We start from the raw sequence: 17,764 nt of genomic DNA on the forward strand, positions 1-17,764 counted from the left end.
CAAAGGAAAGAAGAGCTGGCAGAACCTGAGCCCAGGGGCCAGGGCTACCCGGAGAAGCTGTGCAGAGATGGGTGACCCTGGGAGGAGACCCAGCTCCTGTGGGCGACATCATCCAGAGCAGGGCCTGGCTCCTGGTTTCTCTAATGTTCCTACTGGCTGAACCCAGGCAGAGCTTGCAAACAAAGCCTGAAGAGATCAGAGGCCAGCCATGAGGACAAGAGTAGGCCTGGGGGCCAAAGGACCAGCGTACCGTACAATCATGTATATGCCAGACGATGTCCTCAACTCTTGACAAGAATCGCCCACTGCTGCTAGGAGTGTGGCAATGTTATTATTTGATGAGCAGAGGTACAAAGAGGGTTAAGTAACCTGCCCAGGAACGTGTAAATAGTGGAAGAGCTGGAATTGAAATCTTAACAATCCAGTGGTGCGGCAAACAAAAGGCCATATTGTTGTTGCAGGCACTGTGTGTCTGTTGTCAGGCAGTACAAGTGCTTTAAAGATTTAATGTGCAGACTGTGTATTTAGGCTGTTTACTCACAAAGGAACGTACAGGGTGTTCTTCGTCATTCTGAACGGGGCCTCCAGCTCTGTCTGTGCCAGGTCCCTCCTGCTTCTTATCTCACAACACAGCCGTAAGTTCTAACACTGTCACCTCTACCTAGAGGGCACTGAGGTGCAGGAGGCACGAACTGCCCAGAATCACAAGGCCAGAGAGAAGTAGATCTCAGAATCCACCAGGGTTGGATCTGGCTCCAAATACCATATAATCTGTACCACCCAGAGGGACAGCGAGGTAGGTGCAGAGGATGAGGAGTGGAGGAGGCAAGAAATGAGCTGGGGGAGCAAAAGGGGTCCCTACCATCCTAACTGATGAACCATGATCCCCCTGCCCAAAGATTAGCTTCGAGCCCCTGGAACCTGCAAAAATAATTTTAAAGGAAAAAAAGGGTCTTGGTAGAGGTGATTAGGTTAAGGCTTCTTATGTGGGGACATTATCTTGGATTATCCAAGTAGGCCCTAAATCTAGCCATAAGTGTCTAAGAGAGACACAGAGAGATTAGATGCTGCAAGAGCAGAAGGGGATGTGAAGATTAGCCTGAGAAGGCTGGAGCCCGCAGAGCTGGGAGGGACCAGGAGTGCACTCTTCCCTGGAGCCTCCAGAGGCAGAGCAGCCCTGTTGAATCCTGGACACAGCCCAGCGAGAGGAAGGTTGAACTTCTGGCCACCAGAGTATGAGTGCATAAATTCCTGTTGTTTCAAGCTGGTAAGTTTGTGGTAATTTGTTACAGTAGCTACAGGAAATGACCATACTGGCCTGCTGAATAGCAGCTGGAAGTTGTTACTGGTATATCTCAGTTTTTCCAGGCCCCAAATACCAGGAGCCATAGCCAGAGACTCCGGACTCCTTTTTTGAAGTTTTCTTTTCCTTTCTCCTGGGTGATCCTCAGTGCAACAAAACTGGGCATCCACATTAGCAACTAAAACGAGTAGGCCAAGCTGGTCCAGTAGTCAGAGCTCGAGGTTTCAGACACAGCTCAACTGCTTTTTGTTCAATTCTGAGCAAGTCATGTAAAAGTTCTGATCTTGGTTTTCTCATCTAATACTATGTGCTAAGTCCCTAAAAGGACTGAAGAAGATGTGCACAGACCCTTAGTAAACTAAAAAGCATGTCATAGCAGGTACGGTTCTGATCATTCTCCTTTCACTCTCTCTTCCCAAGTATTTTAAAGCATCTAATGTAAGGATAGGATCGTGTTTAGTCACATGTGAGGAAATACAAGACACGGTGCTGACCATCAAGGAAATTACAGTCTAACCAGGGAGACGTGCACACCTGTTAAGTGACCATACAAGGTTGAAAAGTTCAAGTGCCATCAAGATCTACATGACTGTACAGGTGCAAGAGCTCTCAGGTCACGGTTGTTGTGAATACTCCCAGGGGAATAATAGACTTCCTCATCCTTAAAGTCAGGTTTGATCAGATGTCTTACTTTGGCCAATGAAATGTGAGTATAAGTGATATGCATCATTCCTAGGTGGGAATTTTAAGTATAGTTGGCAATACTCTGGGTAGTGACTGTATCATTTGCTTTGGATACAGAATGAGGACAACTACCATAAGAAGTAGTGCCTCCGGTGAGCCTATGATGGATATTTAGCAGAGGGGAGTTGTTTAAGTTGCCGAGTTTTTTTATTGTTACTGCAGCACAAGCTAGCCTGTGCCGACTGATACAAATAGCAATAGGCTATTAGAAGAAGACTTAACCATAAGAACAGTGATGCCATATTAACACTTGTATAGAGCTTGATAGTTATGTAACAAAGTGCTTCAAGGGACTCAAGGACCCACGTAATTACTCACCTATTTCAGTTAGTACATCCTGTGAGGGCTGGGATTGTGAAGTCCTTATTTATGCCTAGACTTCTGGTGCCAAGCATAGTGGCTACCACATGTTAGGAACTTACTAACTAGATATCTAATAAACCTTCAGAGAGGTAGATGGGATCATAACAGAGGAAGAAGGGGGGATTCCACAGCTTGACACCTCAAGTTAGATGAGGAGGATATGGCCTGGAGCATGAAGAAAGCCAACTCTACACATCACTTATCAATACGCAGGAACAAACATGCTTACATTACAATTTAAAGTTAAAAAAAATATATAGTGCCCCTTCAGGATAATGTCAGCCACTTCCATTTTCTACCTGCTCAGATCAGGTGTAATCTCTAATAGATGGGATTCCAAGGCCCAAGAATTGATTAGCAAAGATACGATTAAAGGTAATCCAAGTTTTGAGGACTTAAGATACATACCGTCTTCTCTTTCTTGCTTTTAAAGAAGCACCCTAATTTGCACAGTATAGACACATGTTTACCTGTTCATTTATTTATTGTGGTACTGGGGATTGAACCCTGGGGTGCTCTACCACTAAGCTACATCCCTGGTCCTTTTTTGTTTTGTTTTGTTTTGTTTTTTTTGAGACAGGGTCTTGCTAAGTTGCTGAGACTGGCCTTGAACTTATGATCCTTCTGCCTCAGCCTCCTGGGTCACTGGGACTGGCTTATTTTTTATTTTTTAAATCTTCTCCTCTTTTACTTTCAACCTTTGACTTTCTGAATTTAATGAATAGTATTAGGCTTTATCTTTCTTAATAAATATCTTCTACAGCTTCTCTTATGTCAATAAAAAAGACAAAGCAACTCTTAAGCTAGAAGCTAGGGAGAGATAAATCAGAACATTTCCTTTGGCAAGAAAAGGGCACAGACGATTACTCCAGGCCCCTGAATTTGTAGGGGAAATATATTAAGAAATTTCACACTATCCGTTAGCTATAATGCTTTCAGTAATCGCTGCTTATCTTTGTAATGGGATTCCTGGTGGTGGAGAAAACTAGTTTGGCAAGCAAGTACCTTTAGGGTAGAGGTGGTTTCTGTGACACTATCTTTCTCTAATTCATATAGAAAGCCAAAAATGTCATTTGGTTTGGTTGATAAATATTAATTGGCTGTAGAGACACATTTTTAACTTTGCTGTTCCTTTAACCACTCAGGGATTTCACAGCAAAGAAAAATCACCTCAAAACACTCCTGTTTCCAAATGCATAGCTTTTCCCAAGCACTGAACAATAGAATAGTCAGAGGAAACCTGGATTTGAAACACCCTGTTGGTTAATGGAGTATTACAACAGGAACTCTCTGTTTATTAAAATTTATATCCCATTTGCTTTCCAAAAACCATTAAATGGCTTAATGTTGTTGCAAAACAACAAAAGGCACACATTCTATCAGGTTCTTAAATTAAAAACATAAAACTAAAAACAAATAGAAAGAAGTGGAAGTAATTCTAAAAATCAGCTGGGCTAAACATTAGTTGGAACCACATACTACTATTTCTCTTTTTTAAATTTTTCTTTTTAGTTTTAGATAATACAATACCTTTATTTTATTTATTCTTATGTGGTGCTGAGGATCGAATCCAGTGCCTCACACATGCTAGGCAAGTGCTCTACCACTGAGCCACAATCACAGCCCCCACATACAACTATTTCTAATCCACAAAACGGTCATGTCACATGGCTCCATCTAAAATAATTAATGTAATTGAAAAATTAACTTGAAATTTCCTAACAAAAAGAAAAAATGACAAGCCACACAACTTTTTTACTACTAACCAAATTCCTGTATGCAAATTCTTTAAGAGAAAATGTCTTCTAAATATTAAAATCCAAAAGAAAGTTGCAGGTCGGTTTTCTATACAAGGGCAATTTAACAATATAAAAGGGCATCTTCAATGATATTTTGCCAAAAAAGTAGAAATTTTATTGGCAGAGTCATCACAACGGCACCAACTGCACGAAAGCTGTGTTTATAAGATCACAACATGGTTCAGTGAAGGCAGGAAGGGCACAGTGTTAAGCAAGCAAAATTCTCAAAATATAGCTTTGCTACAGCATAAGCTGATATAGAGCTATCATCTAGAATCCCAAGAACAGTGTTCTCCAGTGTTTTCTAACCTGGTGGTTTCCAGAAATGCAGATCCTCTCAAGGTTCACTGGTATAAAGCAAAGAAAATGTGTTTCATGCTTGCTGAGTAGCATGTGGGGACAGCTTGGAGCTGCCATGTGGATGAGGTACTCCCTCTGAGGGCAGGATCTATGCATAGTGGTACCTAAAATTATTTGAACATGGAATCCTTTTTTTCTTTAAACACCAGTATTAAAAAGAAGAATTCTGAGTTCAAACCTTTTGGCGAAGTTGACCACGATCAGTGTTCTTCCAACTATAAAAAATCCGTGGTGACCAACGGCACTTAAAAAGTTAAATAGAAGAGCCAGGAAAAAAAAGAATCAAAGACAGAGCACACTGCAAAGGTAGGTACTGCTGTGTGAAATTTTTGCTACTTACAAATGGTAAGTGAGTGACTGAGAGAGCAAGAGAGCAAGAGCGAGAGAGAGAGAGAGAGAGAGAGAGAGAAAGATTGAAGATCAGGTCACGTCATTAACGATATTTCTTACCAAATACAACAAAACGTTTTAAAAGCTAATGACACAAAAATAAATGATTATAAAGAACAGTTAAAGAAAATCTAATAACCGTCCTTGTAAAATCTGTCTGCACATGAGAAGAGTCACACACAAACAGCCAGCCAAGTAGGCTTCCCTGGGAGGGGCAGGTGTGGAAGTTTCCAGAGGAGGAATTGGCCATTTCAATTCGAGGAAACAAAGGTTTCAGAGAGGAGGCTTTAAGAAGAGTGCAGGCAGAACAGGGCACCATAGGGCACCACAGGGCAGCTGGATAAGAGCACGCTGCCTGGCCTGACTGCTGAGACTCTGGCCTACCAGGGGTGAGACCGACTGGTCAGACCTGGGTCTGCAGGCAGCAGGAACCACATGGCTTCACCTGTCTGAGCAGTTACCTGGGCTGCAGTGTGGCAGGTTGTTGAGAATGTAGAAAGACAGATGGTGGTAACGATTAAGGACAGATATAAAGGGTTAAAAAAGTTGGCCAACGTTTGGATATAAAGTAAAAGGAGGACTGTGTGCCTTTTATATTGGAGCACTATTTCACTGATTCTCCCAAGGATTATTTGCCAGTCCAGTGCCGACTAATAGAAAATGTAATGCCAGACGCATAGATAATTTAAAATTTCCTAGTAGTCACATTAAACAAGAAGAAAAAGGAGCAAGTGAAATTAATTCTAATATTTTAATTGAATCTGTCCAAAAGGTTTTCAAAATGTAATATAATATTGTTATGAGATATTTTACATTCTTTTTAAAGACAGGGTCTTTGGATTCAGGGATTTCACAGCAAAGAAGAATCACCTCAAAATACTCCTGTTTCTGGGGCTGGGGTTGTGGCTCAGTGGTAGAGCACTCGCCTGGTGTGTGCAAGGCCCTGGGTTCGATTCTCAGCACCACATAAAAATAAATAAATAAAAATAAAGTCAGTGTTAAGAACAGAGCAGGGAGGAAGAGCATGAGAAGAAGATTAACATTAAACAGGGACAAGAGGTGGGAGGGAAAGGGAGAGAGAAGGGAAATTGCATGGAAATGGAAGGAGACTCTCATTATTATACAAAATTACATAAAAGAGGATGTGAGGGGAAAGGGGAAAAAAACAAGGGAGAGAAATGAAGTACAGTAGATGGGGTAGAGAGAGGGGAGGCTTTGCTGCCCCCACTGTAATGCAGACTAGTGTCTGCACAAGCCTTCTGCAAGGCCAGAGTGAGTTCAGGCTACTGGTGATGTTTTCCCTTTTTTTCTCANAGGGGAGAAGAGGAGAGGGGAGGGGAGATAGTAGAGGATAGGAAAGGCAGCAGAATACAACAGTCACTAGTATGGCAGTATGTAAAAACGTGGAAGTGTAACCAATGTGATTCTACAATCTGTATATGGGATAAAAATGGGAGTTCATAACCCACTTGAATCAAATGTATGAAATATGATATGTCAAGAACTATGTAATGTTTTGAACAACCAATAATAAAAATTTTAAAAAAATAAAGTCAGTGTATATAACTAAAAGAAATAAATATTTAAAAAAAATACTCCTGTTTCCAAATGCATAGCTTTTTATTTTATTTTATATTTCCTTGTATAGCTCGATTCAGACGGGCCACATTTCAAGTGCTCAGGCATCACCTATGACTCATGACTACTGAACTGACCAGCCTGGCTCTTGGGAAATGGATCTGGTTATCTAACTTTTTTGCTAATGGTGAGGTCTCAGAATCTGTCAAGTTTGCTGCTAACATGTAGAACATTAATAAGTTTAATAAACTGCAAGTAATCTCTGCAATTTTCTGTCAAAACAACAATTCCCCCAAAGGTGAGGATTTTGTTGCCAGTAGAACATTAGCCAGTTTTTTAAAATGTAACCTAGCTGTTTACTTTAGTGCCTTCTCTTTTGTTCTGGCTTTGGGATTTCTGTTAAGCTTCTGGTTTCCGCCATTTATTGGGATACGCCCAGGGAGGCCTGTGTGTGTGAATTTGTCCTGCTTAAGAGTCTTTGTGATTCTCAAAAGCACAAGTGCCTCCTGGTGGCTTAGTGACCTGAGAGATCCTCAGCCTTTTCTGTACTCCTTTGAAAGGGCATTGGTATCCTGCTGATTCCGTCATTCATGAGGTAAAGAAAACATCTGTCAAGGACTGAACACATATTTTTAATTGTATTTTAAACAGCCTAACTGATAATATGTTTAAAATCTATATTCTGATAAGTTTTGGTGTATGTATATACCTGTGACTATAACTCGTAAAGATTCCTTTTTCTACCTTATAATCCCTACACTATAGATTAGCTTACTTTGCATTTTCTAGAATTTTGTATAAGTGAAAACAGACAGGATGTGCTCTCTATGGGGAAGAGGAGGGTCTTTGGGATCCAGTGGGTTGTGTATGGAGAACAGATTTCTTCTAACCACTAAGTTGCTACCTGCTGAATGGACATACCACAACTTATTTACTGACCTTTGGTTATTCCTGCATGTTGGAGAGCAAGACAGGGTTGGTGACTAGGGGTAAACATGCAACCAGAAGCACAAGGCTCTGCCTGCAAAGAGCACAGTATCCATGCCCGGCTGGCTTTCTATACACAGTCACTGTCCTTCCCCTTTTTCTTCTTTCGGTTTCTAAGGAGCACTCCCCCAGGGTATTCTCTGGGGACTAGCCAGGAAGAACGGAATACCTATTTGGAGAAATAACCAAGAAACATGGAAGCAGCTTATGCTCAAAAGTTGTGAGCTGCTACGACAAAGTGCCGGCAACATGATGCTCTTGTCCTCCTGTCCAAGGAAAGAAGTCAATGAGCAGAATAGGAACATGAGCCCCAGCAAGAGGAGGCACAGCCTCCCACTGACTTATGCAGCATGATGGTGGCAGCAGGAAGCCCTGGTACCCAAGTGACTAGCTAGAAACTCATTACAGGATAATTTTCATAAATACTCACTTTTTTTCTATTAAAAAAGAACCCCTCCAAACACTATTCATCCCGGGGCTTTAATTCACAGCTCTGATGCCTGAACACCCAGTGTGGCTTAATAAGAGAAATCAGAAATGCCAAGCCATCTTGGTGGACTCTGAATAACATTCGCTTCTGAAGTGACAGCACCAAATAGCTCTAGAGAGCTCCAGGAAGGATCTCCAACTCCATGCCCACAAGTCATAGAGAACGAGTAAGTCATGACTTTTAGGCAATGTCAAGGATAGAATGAGGCTAACCTTCCATGACTGTTGACCCTAATATATTGCATAATATATTAGACAATGTTTCAAAGGAAATCACTCTTAATAAAGGTAGTACCACTGGGAGCAATGCGTGGTACTTCTCTGAAAGCACCTTCATATTTCCACTGCTCCAGTGATGACCCCTTACTCAGATGGGGAGACTGGAACACTGAGGAAGTGACCCCTATCCTCAGTGCAAGGAAAGAACCATGATGGGACTTCCCCTCCAGTATACCTTCTCTAGATTCCAGAACTTGACAGAATTGTACTTGGTAAGATCCTTGAGATCAACTCCATGTTTTCTTTCAATTTTTTCTTCTCTAGTGACAACTGTGCTACATTAGGTTCTTAGTCACCGGACTCACAGGGAAGTTAGAAAATTTCATTGTGCGTTTGAGTTAAAAAGGTTCCAGGTGACAATATGTATATGATCATTCATTTGCCAAAAAGGTGAGGCTGTAGCAAGTCTTCAAGCACCTGATCATGGAGCACCTGGGATGTGCCGGTAGCTGAGTGCAGCTCTAGTTATAATGGTTCCAACTTTCTCTGCTCCTAAGCACTCATTTGCATTTGATTTGGCTCTTTCCCCACTACGAATGCTCTTCCTTCTTTTCTTGGGATGCTCCAAGTAGTCCAAGAAGATGATGGTAAAGAGAATCACTAGAGCCAAGCACGATCCACCTCCCTCCCACTGCTTCCATTCTTCTCCTGGCTCAGGGCTCAGGAAGTGCAAGACGGAATTTCTTCAGGGATCCTCAGAATTGTCTGCTCCACTGAGACACAGCAGCCTCAAGCCCCTGTGCTCCCATGGTTGGCGCTGAAACATGTGGTTGAAAAACTATGGATGATGAGCGGAGCCAATTACCAAAATGGATGGTGTGCTTCTCAGAAGAGACTACCTTCTTTACAAATTCACCAAGAGCGACAATATTCACCATGATGGATTTGTTTGAAAATGCCCTCCCATGTGCCTTGGAGGGGAACTTTTCTTGGCCGATCATTTACAATGTCTTTCCTTAAAGGTTATTCTATGCTCGAAGTACAGCAAACATCCTGGTGTGATTAATAGGAGCAAGGAAGCCACTTTTAAAGAGATAAAATATAACTATGGTGTAAGTCAGCAGAACAGTCAAGTAAATCCTGATGGCTCTGCTTATCATGGGGCTGTATTAAAAAGAAATTAGCTCTAGAGGTCAAGATAATAGTGCAGCGTGGGGAGAGAATTATTGCTCTCTCCCTGAAGACTTTGCTCCCCGAGGCAAGACAGCACACACCCTAGATTAAACTTTTATCAGCAGACCTTGGACTTCCATCAATCTTTCATTACTGTCTGGCTCAGAGAATCTGCTACTAGATGTCATTAGGAAACTCATCTTCTATACAGAGACCCCACCAGATTACACCTAGGAAAAGTAAGAATGGCCAAGCAAAACTAGAGAGAATTTTCAGATCAGCTCAAAAAAACAAGAGGCCCATTATTTCTAAATTGCTGTCATCTCAACTAGAAATGCCCTTTATCACTGACAATGTCTACCAATTTAGGAAGGAAATCTCCTTGGTAGAATGCTGCTCTGTCACCCGCGGTGTGTAAAGCTAAACAAAAGAACAGCTTACTTGCTCCTTGAAAAAGCTTTCCTGAATCCCCTCTGCTACACTTTGGATCTGAAAGGTTCCCAAAGCCCCATATGTAGCTTCTTGGTCACCAGCCTGCCCTGTAATGTTCCTGGGAGGTGGTGGGACCTTTAAGAGGTAGGGCCTAGTGGATGGAAGTTAGGTTACTGGGCAGATCCAATTTAAGGGATATGGGACTCTGACCTCCTCTCATCTCTTTCTTGGCTTCCTGGCCACCATGATGTGAACAGAACTTCGTGGCCAAGTGCTCCCACCATGACATATTGTGCCACCAGAGACCAAAAGCGACAGGGCCAACCATGTGCTAAAACCTTTGAAACTGTGAGCCCAAATAAACCTTTCTTCTCTTTTAAGTTGATCATCTGAGGTACTTTGTCACAGTGATGGAAAGCTGACGAACACTTCTTCCATATGGCAGCATGTCCTCTGCATTGTGCAAGTGGCTGCCTCCTGTAGTTTGCTAATTCAATCATAAAAGTCAACAAGGGAGGGACTGGGCTGGACCAGCCAGGGGGTAGAAACCACACCAGTTATATGAACAGAGAGAACATCACAGAAAGAATTATATCTTGGGGCTGGGGTTGTGGCTCGGCGGTAGAGCGCTCGCCTAACACGAGTGAGGCCCTGGGTTTGATCTTCAGCATCACATAAAAGTAAATAAATAAAGGTATTACGTCCAACTACAACTAAAAAAAAATAATAATAATAAAGAATTATAACTTGTAACTCAAAAGGCAAAAAAGGAAACATGGAGAGCTTATCATGGGGGCAGCAATTGCAGGAGCAGGGTATGACCTGCAGGGTTGAGGGCACAAAGGAAGGAGGCTTGAATTATTAAACTTAGAGGCTCAGAGGGGGAGCTCCGTGGAGAAAAACCCCTGGTCCTTGAGGAGGAGGCGCTGTTGGATTGCTACTTCTGTCTCTAGTCTGAAAGGAGGGACTACAAGGACCGGAGACTCACACCTTTAAAGAGAATATGCCTGTTGCTTATGTCTGTGTCTTGAAGGAAGGATGTGAAAAAACTGATTCTGCACTTCTGTGAAGTGCTGGAAAAAATGCAAAATGGATTCAGAATAGATGCACTGGGACAAAAACGCATTTCTAGGATGACGCTCATAGAGACAGGAGGCAAAGGAAGTCCCAAGTCACCTCTTTGTCTTCCAGCCTGACAGTCTCCTTCTAGTGCTGAATAGTCACCAAAGTCTAACAGGTAGCTAACTAGGGGGACAGAAACATGTTTTTGTAGAGTCTCAGCTCCGGTATTTCACAAAGGAGACAGGGAAGGGTAGGTTCGGGGATGAGAGAGAAGCTTAGTAAAACTGGCACCGGGAGCAATAGGCCGTGAGGTGATTCATTTCAGCCTAAGTCAGAACACCAGTCATTTCACCTCTTCTTCTTTGCTAGTACTTCCAACCTGGCTACTGTCTGCCCAGTTAAGGACTCCATTTCCCAGAGTCCCTTGCAGCTGAGTCTGGCCAATGGGATGTGAACCAAATGTGACCCTGAGTGAGGTATGCAAATTCCAGGTTGTCTTCAACTTGGAGATAAGTAATGTGGTCTGGTCAGACTGGATGACATTTGAGGGGTGACAGAGCATCCACTTGGAAGGGGCCTGGGACCCTGAGTGGCACTGAGCGGCTCAGCTGGATGGTACAGCTCACTGTAGACTACTACCTGAGAACTGAGCTCTAGTGTTTGACCTGTGGACTTCTGAGCAGAGGGCAGCTGCCTGGCCTGGACCCTGTTTACTACACAAAGGTTTAGCTCCAAGGAACAGTCACAGGGCTGAGCAAGACTTACAGGCACGCCTGAGAGCTGCTGGTGGAACTAACACAGCTAGAAAAGGAAAGAGAGTCCAAAAAGACATCACATGTATGGTTACTCTAATGTTCTTTCTGTACAATCTGGGCCACACTAGGTCTCCCCTGTCTGGGTAACAATACCTTTTCTTTTTTAAGAATAACCCTTTAAAAATATAAAACCCATTCCTTGCATGTGGGCCATACAAAACTAGGCCTCAGGAACAGTATGTCAATCTCCACTTTCAATTCACGCATGTGGCCTCATGTCCTCAGTGAAGAAGCCAGATCCTTCAGGGCAGGCTCCATGCTATATCCCTGCCCTGTCTCTTGCTACCCACTCTATCACGGCATTCAGTACACATCAGATCTGCACCTCCCCACCCTGCTGAGCTCAGTTTATGGAGAACATCCATCACCTCTTGTCGGGATTAATGAGTTTCCTATTGGGACAGGTGAAAATACCTGCAGTCTAGTCTTTGGTCTGCCACAGACTAGAAGGATCATATCAGGTAAATCACACTCTTCTGTCCCAGTTTTCTAATCTAAAAATAAGAGACTGAACAACATTGATTAACAAACTGCCTTTTAAAGATAAAAGCCTATCAATTGAAGTTTTATATATTCGAACTAAATAACCCCATCATTACTTGCAAGCCGTGCCCTCAAAAAAAGCCAGGTAAAAATGTAAGTAATTAAGTAAGTCAAAAGTAAAAACAAAATAGCAAAACACCATGCAAGAAGATAAGAACATGAAACTATGTGTGGCAAAGCCTTTTATAATACCTTGAGTTAAATCTTTTATTAAACCCATTGGGCATGTCCTAGGAGAAGAGAATTCAAGACAATGGAGACTAACTACATTTTAAATATAAAAGTTCCTAAGATCATAATCAGATAAAACTATCAAGTCAAAGCTAACTCATGGATCCGGCGAGGTGCCTGTAATCTCAGTGGCCCAGGAGGCTGAGGCATGAGGATTGCAAGGTCAAAACCAGCCTCAGCATCAGTGAGGCACTAAGCAACTCAGTGAGACTCTGTCTCTAAATAAAATACAAAACAGGCCTGGGGATGTGGCTCAGTGGTCCAGTGCCCCTGAGTTCAATCCCCCATACCTCCCCCCAGCCTCCAAAAAAGCTAATCCATTTGGAAATTTATGAATAATCTATTATACAGAAAGATCTAATTAAAACTTGTTCATCAAAACCAGAAGAGAGATGTATGAAATACCTTCTAGGAAAAGGAGTTTTGCTCTACAAACTAAACACACAAACAATACCATAGGGTAAACATTCAAACAGGAAAGTACTTATTAAAAAGCACTTCTGCACGATGGTTGCTGATGGCTGCTGTTAATTATGAAGGAATTTTATCTTCATTATAGCGGGCCCAATGGGGTCTCCACTTATAATAGTTATTTATTAAAACAAATCAAATTTTTCTTAATAAACAAAAACAGCAATTTAGTTTTGCCACTAATTTAAATTAATGAGTTGACTTACTAGAGCGGCATTTTCCAAAGTATGTTTCATAGATTGCCTTTTCACATAGCGCCTTTACTCACTCAAAGATCCATGTCTTAAAGGCTGTGTCTCCAGCCCACAGTACTCCTGGGAGGCAGTGGAACCCAGTGGGAAGTCTTCTAGTCACATGGGGGACTGCCCTTGAAGGGGATATTGGAACCATGACCCCTCTTCATTCTCTCTTTTGTTTCCCAGGCATCAAAAGGTGCTCCTGCCAAGATGTACTAACTTGTCATAGGTTCAAAAGCAATGGCAACAAAACCTCCAAAACTGTTAGCCAAAATTAACTTCTTCTTTTTAAGTTAATCATCTCAGATAGTTTGTTATAATAACACACAACTGACTAACACAGAAAGGATTCTAGTCAAGTCAGGACAGCAGCTTGGAAGTGTGCACAAGAAAGCCTCTGAGAGGGAGGTCCCAGAGTACAAGGGCCTGCCATACAGAGTTTAACCCAGTCTCCCATGTGACCCTAGAGACCTTTTTGATTTTTTTTCTTCAAGGAAAATCTATCAAAATCTGATCTGGTTAATCCTCATGGTACCCTGATAGGGAAGCCCCATGGGAAAATCCCAGTAACAATCCCACCCACCCACACTCTATTACCTGTTGGTCAAGGGATACATGGATCTTGGTGCCCGTTCTGCCTCAAGGGAAAGGGGAATCTGTTCAAAGTCCCCTAGGCTCAGAGATTACACCTGCTTGCTTTCAATACTTCTAAAAAGGAATAAGGAGAAAGCTTCTCTCCAAGGTCTGAGTAAGAGAGCTGACGCTGGAAGTCAGGATGGGCCCTTGAAAGAGGGAGGTGATGTCCTCCTGCCCACACTTGGGATGGTGGCCTGGCAGGCCCATAGAGACAAGGTGAGAGATGGCACTCTGGTCATCTGCCCCAGTGGCCAAGGCAAAGGGCCAGCTGTTAAAAGGAGGAAGTCCTTCCTCCCATAGCAGAGGGCATCCATCAGTTGCTTCTGGAAATACAAGGCTACAAAAGCCCTTATACAGCCCCCATCTGTAGGAGCCCTGACCCTTGTCTCATTGCGATCAAAAGGAACTAACGTATGGCGTGGCCCAGGTGAGAGGAGGCAACCCCGTTTCACCAGGCAATAAAGCTGCGGGCTCCAAGAACCCCCATAATGGAAACAGGCAAGACTCCAGGAAAGGACAGACTTCAGCCAGACCCAAACCCCCAGGGACCAGCGTCAGCCGTGACCACAACTCCCTGCACCGTGTGTTTGTAATAAAAGGTTTCTCCAATTTGATCTGGGGGCACAGTAGGGCTACACCCCCATCGGATCTCCTCCTTATCCTGAGTAAACTTCTTCATGAGGAATTTTTTCAAAGCACATCAAAACACGTTGAAAGTCTTAAGAAAAAAAATGCTAGGGGCTGGGGTTGTGGCTCAGTGGTAGAGCACTCGCCTCGCACGTGTGAGGCCCTGGGTTTGATCCTCAGCACCACATGAAAATAAATAAAGGTACTGTGACGATCTACAACTAGAAAGATTTTTTTTTTTTTTAAGAAAAAGATGCTAAACCAAAATATTTTCAGAAATTCTGAAATTACATGGCTCCATGAAGTAGGCTGGATTTTGAGGAAGGTTTTGTGTCCTTCTTGAGTCTGGGATACAGACTTTTCTTATTCATTTTAACCACATCAAGAAATCCCCTAAGAGATTCCATTTTCTCAGCGAAGAAAGTTACAAAAGAGAATTCGAAATGGGCTCGTTTTCTCAAGCAAAATGAAACACTTTTATGTTTTATTCATGCAAAGTGAAAGCCCCTTTCCTTTGCAGCATTACAAATTGAATTTGCTCTTGTAAATTGCTGTTAAAAAAAAAAAAAGATTCAAAAGCAAAGGAAAGTTAAAAAAAAAAAAAAAGAAGAAGAAGCAGGCATACAAAGGCCCTTCTTCTAGGGAATGATGAAAACTCGGAATCCATGGGGAGAAACAGAAGCTTTCACTGGCAAACATGCTTTTTTTATTTACTGCTTCATAAGCAATCCTGCCCAAGGGTCCCCACAACCACAGGAGCTTGCTGGGGTTCTGACAACCTATGGAGAGCCCCAAGTGTACTACTAAAGCATGCTCATCTGCTAACCCTGAGGAGGAGGGGCTAAAACCAGGAGTGATCTGGCCCACATTTGAAAAATGAAACCGAGACAATGTTGCCTAATTTTCTCCAATTTCTTTGGGGCAAGTGGCTCTTCCCCTATTGTAGGACAACCGCACTCATCAGTGTCTGCAAAGCCTCTCGCCCTCTATCTCAAATCATCCACTGTCCTTGAAGCCTCCACAGTGTCTGATTCCTCCTCTGTTCCCGGTGTCTCAGAAAGAAGTCATATAATTAGCCGCATCTGCTAAGTGTATGTTGCTTTAAAAAATCAAGAGCAAACATTCATTAAGCATTTGCTGTGTCTCTATCACAGTGCCAATTATCACATACACACACTGGCACACACAAACATGTGTTGTGGTCCCTGTTAGGATCCTCATCTCTCAGATGAGAGAAAATGAGGCTCAGAGAGCTTGAAAAATTTGGTCAATTTGAATTTGAATCATCCCCCCCCCCCCATTAGGTGTGGAGCATCTGGACTCATTTTAAAGAGTTTGGGATGGGCTGGAAATGACATCAATAAAATCCACACATAATGTAACCTTGAGAATCTACACGCAGGCTGTGGGTGTAGCTCAGTGGCAGAGCACTTGCCTGGCATGCTGGAGGCCTTGGTTCAAGCCCCAGCATAACAAGACGAAGACAAAAACCAAACAAAAAAACCCAAACACACAGCCACACCTGGTTGTTTATATAATTATCTCTACCTTAAGAACAAAATTGGAGTGGGGGCAGGGTAGGAACCAGGAAAGGTTCAAGCATTTTCCATCCAGAGCCTTCTACCAAGGCTAACCATTTTTGATGATGACCAAATGCCACCAGATAGTTTCTTTGTAAAATGAATCAACTGATGTCAAGGCACCAACTCCAGTGCTACATTTCTGCCAAGGAAGTGAAGGGCAGGTGCATCCATGCTGAAGCACCTGCCCCAGATGTCAGCACTCACACTGACAAAAAGCTCCAAGATGCACTGAGCCTCCCGGGAAGGCTGACCTAATCAGCAGTCGGAGAGCGACTTCAGTCCTCTCCTTGGTAGGCCATTCCTCACATCTGGTTCCAGCATAAATGCTCATTCTTTAACTGATGAATATTAAAGTCATAATACTTCCTTTCTGGTTGAGGACTTGGAACTGGATCAGAGGATCATCAAACTCGCTAATGCCCAGCATTCATAGAGAAAGTAAGTGATAAGACTTGGCAGACCTGCCCCCTTAGAGAACCAGATGACCTGATAAAAAGCCAGAATGCTCAGGAACGAAACCATCAGCCCAGGAGAGCCATCTCTGTCATCTGGGATTCCCACCCACTTTTGCAATGCTGTCAAACATTTTCAACAAAGCAACGATTTCAACAATACCTAATCATCCATGCTTATCCTGGACATGAGGAGATCCTCCATTACTTTGGAAACTGGCAACCATTGAATTATTTAAGAATTAAGGGTATTTAACGTAGCCCAATTACTTAACGTGGTCTCCAAGTATGATGTCTATAATTCCACTAAAATCAGAATGCCCTTGTTTCTAGTCATCTTGGAGAACAGAAAATTCACGGCACAGCTAAGAAGCACTACGTGTAAATAGCTCACTTCCAGCATAGTTTCACATAAAGGACCCATGCAATGCAATTTTGATAAGACTAGACAGTTCAAGTGTTAAAGAAGTTTAGCCCACCCCAAGCCCAAGCCATTCCTAACAATCATGATTCAATGATCAAAGGTTTGTTTGCTTCAAGCAAGCATTCCATGAAGGAGAAGCCAGTAGGAGTGCTTTGAAATGAAGACTCAAGTGAATGGAATGGAGTTGACTAGAGAACAATATAGAGAAGAGGAAAATTAAGGGATTCAGATCACAGGCTGAGTTGGGAACTGAGGAGGAGGAGAGGAGGAGGAGGAGGAGGAGGAGGAGGAGGAGGAGGAGGAGGAGGAGGAGGAGGAGGAGGAGGAGGAGGAGGATGGTGGTGGTGGTTGTTGTTTTGGGGAGAAACATGCAGAACTTGAAGGCAGGAGCCAGAGCTGATAAAAGGCTGAAGTACAGAAACCAGGAAGGGAAGAGGCTTGGAGGGTTTATGGGGCAGGGAAATAGAGATGCAATGTCATTTGTCACATTTATAAACAGAGTTTACAGTCAAGTTTCATATTTGGTGAAGTGTTTCGAGACCTTACTTCAGGGTTAAGCTAAAACAACTGGAAAGGGGACAGGGATGTGCCAGCGCAGGGACTCACCGGCCATTGTCGCGGCCCACGCCCCACACACGGATGCTCACGATGGGCTGTGAGTGCAGCACTGTGCGGTCCATGGGGTCGACCAGGCTGAGCATGTCGTTCTCCAGTATCAGGTACATGTCTTTGCCCTGGGATTCAATGAGAAAATGCCTGTCATCTTTATGGGGGCTCTGCTCTCCCATCATGTTCCTGGTGATCAAGGGCCACTTTCAAAAGAAGCCCTTGGGTCTAGAATTTGTTT

At 43.1% G+C, this 17,764-nt stretch overlaps 1 protein-coding gene and 1 long non-coding RNA gene across 23 annotated transcripts in view; one reads left to right on the top strand and one right to left on the bottom strand.

Annotated features, from left to right (window-relative positions):
• Positions 1-17,764, bottom strand: part of Apbb2 (amyloid beta precursor protein binding family B member 2) — a 406,998-nt gene that overhangs the window by 45,939 nt on the left and 343,295 nt on the right. For all 22 annotated transcript variants that reach the window (XM_048784374.1, XM_048784375.1, XM_048784392.1 and 19 more), the window contains one exon: positions 17,524-17,651. In XM_048784374.1, the coding sequence (XP_048640331.1) occupies positions 17,524-17,651 (128 nt within the window). The remainder of the gene's footprint in view (positions 1-17,523; positions 17,652-17,764) is intronic.
• Positions 1,082-11,245, top strand: LOC125610962. Its single transcript, XR_007341068.1, has 3 exons — positions 1,082-1,212; positions 5,877-5,888; positions 11,235-11,245. It is a non-coding gene; the product is annotated as an uncharacterized LOC125610962 (long non-coding RNA).

This window comes from Marmota marmota, unplaced genomic scaffold (assembly GCF_001458135.2).
Source record: "Marmota marmota marmota unplaced genomic scaffold, marMar, whole genome shotgun sequence".
Taxonomy (NCBI): domain Eukaryota; kingdom Metazoa; phylum Chordata; class Mammalia; order Rodentia; family Sciuridae; genus Marmota; species Marmota marmota.